The sequence below is a fragment of the Colobus angolensis genome, unplaced genomic scaffold (genome assembly GCF_000951035.1).
Source record: "Colobus angolensis palliatus isolate OR3802 unplaced genomic scaffold, Cang.pa_1.0 Scaffold8, whole genome shotgun sequence".
In the NCBI taxonomy this organism is placed as follows: domain Eukaryota; kingdom Metazoa; phylum Chordata; class Mammalia; order Primates; family Cercopithecidae; genus Colobus; species Colobus angolensis.
The window spans coordinates 7,804,427-7,812,334 of record NW_012121820.1 but is presented as its reverse complement, the minus strand read 5'-3'; the positions used below and the strand labels follow the sequence as shown (position 1 = coordinate 7,812,334).

General features: G+C 51.8%; 2 protein-coding genes across 6 annotated transcripts in view; one reads left to right on the top strand and one right to left on the bottom strand.

Annotated features, from left to right (window-relative positions):
• TNNC2 (troponin C type 2 (fast)) overlaps positions 1–3,014 on the bottom strand; it is a 14,663-nt gene extending 11,649 nt beyond the window's left edge. Inside the window, exons 1-2 of the mRNA XM_011928902.1 lie at positions 2,927–3,014; positions 2,215–2,292 (exon numbers count right to left, since the gene is read on the bottom strand). The gene's annotated coding sequence lies outside the window, so the exon portion shown is untranslated. The remainder of the gene's footprint in view (positions 1–2,214; positions 2,293–2,926) is intronic.
• The window catches only part of SNX21 (sorting nexin family member 21), a 9,474-nt gene continuing 4,451 nt past the window's right edge, over positions 2,886–7,908 (top strand). For 3 of the 5 annotated variants that reach the window (XM_011928904.1, XM_011928903.1, XM_011928906.1), the window contains exons 1-3: positions 2,886–3,209; positions 3,550–3,823; positions 4,315–4,472. In XM_011928904.1, coding sequence (XP_011784294.1) covers positions 3,189–3,209; positions 3,550–3,823; positions 4,315–4,472 — 453 coding nt within the window. In that variant the 5' untranslated portion in view covers positions 2,886–3,188. Of the gene's footprint in view, positions 3,210–3,549; positions 3,824–4,314; positions 4,473–7,661; positions 7,713–7,908 lie in introns of those variants that run through there. The other 2 variants (XM_011928905.1, XM_011928908.1) reach the window with 2 other exon arrangements.

The following is a 7,908-nucleotide window of genomic DNA, read 5'->3' as shown; positions in this document are numbered from 1 at the left end:
AATCCCAGCACTTTGGGAGGCCGAGGCAGGCGGATCATGTGAGGTCAGGAGTTCGAGACCAGCCTGGCCAACATGGTGAAACCCCATCTCTACTAAAAACACAAAAATTAGCTGGGTGTGGTGGCACACACCTGTAATTCCAGCTACTCAGGAGGCTGAGGCAGGAAAATCGCTTGAACCCAGGAGAAGGAGGTTGCAGTGAGCCGAGAGTGTGCCACTGGACTCTAGCCTGGGTGACAGAGTGAGACTCTGTCTCAAAAAAATAAATAAATACATAAAGATAAGTTAAAAAGGAAGAAGAAAGAAGCAGAAGGAGGAAGAAGGAAGCAAAAAGAAGAAGAAATAATAATAGTGGAGAATGCGCAACCTTGAGATCTGCTAGTTCTGACTGTTTGTATGACCTAGCATAAGCCTTTCCCCTCACTAAGCCTCAGGCTACCTATCTGTAAAACGGAGATGATAGGCCAGATTTCTGAGTGGCCCTCCAGCTTTAACAACTCATGGTTTCGTGAAGACCAGCTTTGTGCCCAGACATGTAAGGCATATACCAAAGGACAAGTTATTTTTTAACCAATGGTTGGTGAATGATTGAGTGTTGAATCAATAAATGAAGTATGTCTTTTTTGTCCCAATATCTTGCCCATAAGCCGAATGAAGAATAATTCGAGGTTTGAAATTGTGCAAACTGGCCAAGCACAGTGGCTCATGCCTATAATCCCAGCACTTTGGGAGGCAGAGGTGGGTGGATCACTTGAGGCCAGGTGTTCGAGACTAGCCTGGCCAATATGGTGAAACCCCATCTCTACTAAAAATACAAAAATTAGCCAGGCGTGGTGGCGCATGCTTGTAGTCCCAGCTACTCCGGAGGCTGAGGCAGGAGAATTGCTTGAACCTGGGAGGCAGAGGTTACAGTGAGCCGAGACCGCATCACTGTACTCCGGCCTGGGCGACAGAGCAATACTCTGTCTCCCTCCCTAAAAAGTAAATACATAAATAAATAAATAAAATTGCACAAACTTAGGCTTAAAATCCATCCCAGGCCCTCGCTGTGTGTGGTGGCTCACTCCTGTAATCCCAGCAGTTTGGCAGTCTGAGGCGGCGGGCGGATCACGGTCAAGAGATCAAGATCATCCTGGCCAACACGGTGAAACCCCGTCTCTACTAAAAATACAAAATTAGCCAGGCATGGTGGTGGATGCCTGTAGTCCCAGCTACTTGGGAGGCTGAGGCAGGAGAATCGTTTGAACCCAGGAGGTGGAGGTTGCAGTGAGCCAAGATTGCGCCATTGCACTCCAGCCTGGGCAACAAGAGCAAAAACTCAAAAAAAAAAAAAAAAAAATTCCCAACCCCTCTATTTCCCAGATGTGGATCTTGGGGAAGTCACTTTACCTCAGTTTCTTCATCTTGAAAATGGACCATTAATGTCCAGTTACAGCCTCTTCCCCAGGACACTGTGAGGGAGGGATGTGACAGTCAAGTGCCTAGAGTGGGATGTAGAAAGTGGATCCTCAGAAAATAAGAACCCTAGCCTTTCTGCTCACATGGAAAGGCAGGGAGCTGAAATACTTTCTGCTTATTCTAAGGCATTTTCCCCTACCCCTCTGTCCTGTGCCACTCAGAGAGGGCAGGAGCTACTTTGGAGAGATTTTGATTTTATTTGTTGTATAACTATCAAAATCTGCCCTAACAACTGATATCTAGGCTTTGTGACAGGAAGCCACAATAACTTTCGCTTGACCTGCAGCTGCCCTGAGGATAAAAGATAAAACAAAGCTGGGGAGGCGTTGAGATTATCAGGCCTGCTGCACGGGAAAAGGGCAGTATGCAGCAGGGGACCTGGGCTCCAGGCTCCATACTCAGAGACCTCTGAGGGAGGCAGAGGCAGGCAGATCACTTGAGCCCAGGAATTCGAGACCAGCCTGGGCAATGTGGCCAAATCCCATCTCTACAAAAAATACAAAATTAGCTGGGTGTGGTGGCGAATGCCTGTAGTCCTAGCTACTGGGGAGGCTGAGGTGGGAGGGATGACCTGAACCCAGGGAGACGGAGGTTGCACTAAGCCAAGATGCTGCCATTGCACTCCAGCCTAGGCGACAGAGTGAGACTCCATCTCAAAAGAAAAAGAAAGAAAGAAGGAAAGAGAGAGAGAGAGAGAGAGAGAGAGAGAGAGAGAGAAACCTCTGGCAAGCTGTGTGGTTTAGCCAAGTAGCTCACCCTCTCTGGTCCTCAGTTTCCCTGTTTGCCTACTTCCCATGTATGAGGTTCAAATCAGATTGTGCAATCCTGCGAACACTGTAGGAACAATAATCATTATGTAAGTGATCACTTCATCAGCCCTTGCTCTATGCCAGGCACTGGACGAGGATTTTTTTTTTTTTTTTTTGAGACGGAGTCTCGCTCTGTGGCCCAGGCTGGAGTGCAGTGGCCGGATCTTAGCTCACTGCAAGTTCCGCCTCCCGGGTTTACGCCATTCTCCTGCCTCAGCCTCCCGAGTAGCTGGGACTACAGGCGCCCGCCACCTCGCCCGGCTAGTTTTTTGTATTTTTTAGTAGAGACGGGGTTTCACCGTGTTAGCTAGGATGGTCTCGATCTCCTGACCTCGTGATCCGCCCGTCTCGGCCTCCCAAAGTGCTAGGATTACAGGCTTGAGCCACCGCGCCCGGCCTGGACGAGGATTCTTACAAGAGCTGCAAAGTTAGTTTTAGCAGTACTGTTCCTGTTTTACATATGAAAAAATCTAGGCTCAGCGAGGTCACATTCCAACCCAAATCACACATCTTCTCCTGGCCTTCGTTTTCTTTCGGGAGACATGGCCTCCCTAATATCGCATAATTACTTTGTGAAGTTAAAGAGCGTTGGGTGGAAATTAGTGGGGCAGATTGGAGATGACGTGGGTGGGGTGGGAGGATTCCAGGAGGGTACGCGCCTGGCCGGACTGGGATGATTTTGCGGCAGGCCTGGGACTCCCTCAGGCTGACCCAGGCTTCCCAAGTCCCTCCTAGAGCCAAGGGCCCGGGATTCTCGGGCGGCTTGGGCGAGCGGGCGGGGCAGGAGGCGGGGCGGCAGCAGGAAGCGGCCCGAGCGGCGCTCGGAGCGGCCTGAGCCCAGCGGAGCCCTGCAGACCCCGGCCGGCCTCCATGGGCTGCGGGGGGCTGCACCCGGACCGTTGGGGCGCGGCACGCCCCTGAATGCACCGTGGGACGCAGGAGGTAGAGGCGCACCAGGCGGCGCAAGAGACGTCGGGAGGGTCCCGAGCCCCTCCGGGCAGGAACGCAGTCCTAGGCTAAGTGGGTTGCGGGGAAAGCGAAGCGAGCTGGGTCCCCTGGTTCGCAGGACCTCGGACTGCCAGGGGGTGGGGCCTCCGCGCGCCCCTCCTCTCCGGTCCGGGCCCCGCCCCTCCTCCTCCTGAGCTGGGCTGGGGTCCTCCTCCTCCTCCTCCTCCTCCTCCTCCTCCTCCTCCTCCTCCTCCTCCTCCTCCTCCTCCTCCTCCTCCTCCTCCTCCTCCTCCTCCTCCGGGACCTGGGACACAGCGTCGCGCGCTCCCCCCAGGGTGCCATGGCCTCCCGGCTCCTGCACCGGCTGCGGCACGCCTTGGCAGGCGACGGCCCCGGGGAGGCGGCGGCCAGCCCAGAGGCCGAGCAGTTTCCGGAGAGCTCGGAGCTGGAGGACGACGACGCCGAGGGCCTGTCCTCCCGACTCAGCGGCACCCTCAGCTTCACCAGCGCCGAGGACGACGAGGACGACGAGGACGAGGACGAGGACGACGCGGAGGCTGGCCCTGACCCGCTGCCCCTCGGGGATGGGACGTCAGGAGAAGACGCAGGCGAGTGCCGGAGGACGGAGGCGGGAACCCTGGGGCTGGATTAGGCCTCCATCCCTGCTGCGTTCCCAGAGCATCCAGGGTGCTGAGTTGATCCAGCTGAAACTCCCACACTTCTTAAAGAGCCTGGGCCACCTCTTGGTTGTGTGACCTTGAGAGAGTCTTAACCCCGCTCTGAGCCAAGTTTTCCCTTGTGTAAAGTGGGAGAACTCACTCTCATCTCAGAATTGGCTGCGGGCATTAAATGTACAGGGCTTGGGATCCGAATGGAAATGATGTATTAGCGATATTTTGAGGGTGGAGCTGTTAATTTAGCCCCTACTGTCTGCCAGGCACGGTGTTTGGCTTCTCGGTGCCTCTCTGCCCCTCAGTTTCCATTTCTGTAAAATGGGGGTAAATCCTGCCTAACATTGGGAAGATGAGTGAGGCCACGGCAGTGATTGATGTCGACCCTGGCCCTAGGCCCATTGATACGACTGGTCATGTGTCTGCAGAACGGAGCCCCCCACCTGATGGGCAGCGGGGCAGTCAGCTCCTGGCGCGGCAGCTGCAGGATTTCTGGAAGAAGTCCCGGAACACCCTGACACCCCAGCGGCTGCTCTTCGAAGTGACCAGCGCTAACGTTGTCAAGGACCCGCCCTCCAAGTACGTGGTGAGTGAGGGTCCAGAACCCCTGGGCTGTGAGTCTAGAAGTATGGCTATGAGCAAGTAGGGAAGACCCCAACTTCCTGAGGGGTCTATGCAGTTATAAATGGCTACCTCGTTTACAAATGGGGAAACTGAGGTCAGAAAGGGGATGTAACTTGAGCAGATTCTCACACAAATGACTTAGTTTCCTTGAGACTGAGTGAAGTGGGGATTAAGGACCTTCCTCTTATCCTGGTTTTGAGACTAAGAGAACTGGTGTGTGCACTTCCCTACCTAGCCCACAAGGTTTTTGCAAATTGTAGCAAGATGTAAGATACAGAGAGACAGATGTTATCTGGGTCAAACTCGAGATCCAAGTTGCATGAGCTGGTGGTTAAGTAAATAGGCTTTCAATCCAGACCAACCTTGACTCCCACTTATTTCCAGTTGTTTGACTCTGGGTGAGCTGTTTAATCTTGGTCATGTTCCGTTTCCTCATTATAGCAATGGGGAAAATGGGGAGGATTACAGCAGGAGTTAAATGAGACAGTGGACAAAAAGCCCTTAGCAGTGTGCCTGGCATTATGAAGTGCTCAATGAAATGGTAGCTATGTCATTATTATTTAACTTTGGGTTGAAAATGTTTGTCATCTAGGGCCTGCTGTGTCCTTATAACACACAGGTGACTCAGTTCTCAAGCACCCGACCCTGTACGGAATAGTCTTGTCCTAAGGGCTAGACGTAGGGGGTGGGTGGAGGTTAGGATGAAGAGCAGTGTTGGGGAGGACCTTGGAGTCCCTTGCTGTTTTCCTTGCTGTTGAGAGACTGACTTGGAGAATGAGGTCTGCTCCTTTAATGCCCGCAGCAACTTCTGCTCCAGTCCCTTTTCAGGCCAGGCCTGAAAGGCGACTGAGCTGGCCACTCCTGTCAGTGGCAGCTCTCCATCTCTCACTCTCCTCCTCTTCACCACCCTTCTCCACCTCTGACTCAGCAGGAGGGGGCCTGGAGCCCAGTCCCACATCTGGGCCTCTCCACCCTTTTCTGTTGCTGTTAGTAAGCAAGGGCCACACCCATGGGGTGACTACTCCAATTTCAGCAGGGACCGACTCGGATTATTGAGTCTTTAAAAATTTTTTTTAAGACAGGGTCTCGTTCTGTCACTCAGGCTGGAGTGCAGTGGTGCAGTCATGACTCACTGCAACCTCCAACTGGGCTCAATTGAGCGATCCTCCCACCTCAGCCTCCCAAGTAGCTAGGACTACAGGTATGCACCACCACGTGTGGCCAGTGATGAAGTCTGAAGTGGCAAAGGTCTCAGAACTCTGGGGTGGACAAGGGTTCATACACAGGAAGGGGACACCAAGGAACAGCTCAGAGGCTGAGAGGAATGGGGGTGACTGTGGGTACCTGGATGGGAAGGGATGACAGGATAGAGCAGGATGGCCAAGTATGCCCCGGCCTGTGTCTGGAGAAGCAAGGCACCTCCTCTGTATGATGGGGACTCTAATTCCCCACTTAACTTGCGGGGTGAAGGGCACAGGCTTTGGAGTCAGATCAACCTGGGTTTAAATCCCAGCTGGGCTGTTTTCCAGCTGTGTGACTTAGGGCAAGTCTTTGAGCCCTTTGCCCCCTCTTTGAGCCTGCTTCCTCAGCTGTCAGAGATAAGGACACCTTCCCTGCAGTACTGTTGTGATGATTAAATGAAATCATAGATGTAAAGAGTGCTTGGTACAGCAGGAGGCACAGTGTAAGTGCTTGGGTAATGGAACCTCGATCATTATCACCCATCTGGCTGCACGTTACAACGATCAATGAGATAATGGATACAAAATGCAAACTAGATGAACATAAAGGCTTATTATATAGACCAGTGTGTCCTGAAGAAAATTGGTGTCCTAAAGTGTGTCCTGCAGAAAACTGGTTCCCTGGAATGTTAATAGCTGTTTCTAAATAAAGGTTTTGCAGGCAATATGTTCTGAGAATGCAGTTAAATGAGAATAAAGTAAGTTTCTTTATTGTTAAACTTTTTAATCCCTACTATTAATGTACACTGTGAATCTTCAAGAGGACAGAGTAGGCAAACCTAACTGACCAGGAGTGGCTAGAGCGTTGTCAGTTCCACAGAACAAATGTGAGAGAAAGATCTGGATTTGCTGTTAGGGTGCCTTTAAAATCTAACACTTGTTAACTCTCCTTTTATTTTTTTATTTTTATTTATTTATTTTTTTTGAGACGGAGTCTGGCTCTGTCTCCCAGGCTGGAGTGCAGTGGCCGGATCTCAGCTCACTGCAAGCTCCGCCTCCCGGGTTTACGCCATTCTCCTGCCTCAGCCTCCGGAGTAGCTGGGACTACAGGAGCCCGCCACCTCGCCCGGCTAGTTTTTTGTATTTTTAGTAGAGACGGGGTTTCACCGTGTTAGCCAGGATGGTCTCGATCTCCTGACCTCGTGATCCGCCCGTCTCGGCCTCCCAAAGTGCTGGGATTACAGGCTTGAGCCACCGCGCCCGGCCCCAACTCTCCTTTTAAACCCGTTGGCTTGGAATTATCGGTTAATCCATATTCAGGTTCTCAGACCTGGGAGGCGGGGAGCTTAGTGGTCATCTTGCTCAGTGTTTTCCAAACCTCAGTCATTCCAGTACCTCCCTGATTCTTGTCCTATCTAAAAGTGCCACTTGTACTCTTTTCTTCTTAACATTTTTCTTTAAATGAACCTATTTTTTTTTTCCTTTTCTTTATTTGAGACAGAGTCTTGCTCTGTTGCCCAGGCGGGAGTGCGGTGGTGCAATCTCAGCTTACTGCAACCTCCGCTTCCTAGGTTCAAGCAATCCTTCCACCTCAGCTTCCTGAGCAGCTGGGATTACAGGTGCCCACCACCACGCCTGGCTAACTTGTGCATTTTTAGTAGAGATGGGGTTTCACTGTTGGCTAGGCTGGTCTTGAACTCCTGACCTCAAGTGATCTGCCCGCTTCAGCCTCCCAAAGTGTTGGGATTACAGGTGTGAGCCACTGCACCCGGCCGAACCTAATTTTTAAATAAATTTCTTTACTGAGACGGAGTCTTGCTCTGTCGCCTAGGCTGGAGTGCAGTGGCACGATCATAGCTCACTGCAGCCTCGAATTCCTGTGCTTACATGATCCAACTGCCTCAGCCACCTGAGTAGCTGGGACCACAAGTACCCAACTAATTGTTTTTCTTTTCTTTTTTGTTTTGTAGAGACAGGGTCTTGCCATGTTGCCCAGGCTGGTCTCGAACTCCTGGCCTTAAGCAGTCCTCCTGCCTCAGCCTCCCAAAGTACTGGTATTATAAGTATGAGCCACTGTGCCCATCCTTTAAGTAAGTTTAAAGGACAACTTCATAGCACTACTGCATGTGGAAAGTCTCACTTGCCACAGAGAGAAGCTAGCCATAAAAATAAAAGTAGTGGGCCAGGCACGGTGGCTCACGCCTGTAATCCCAGCAC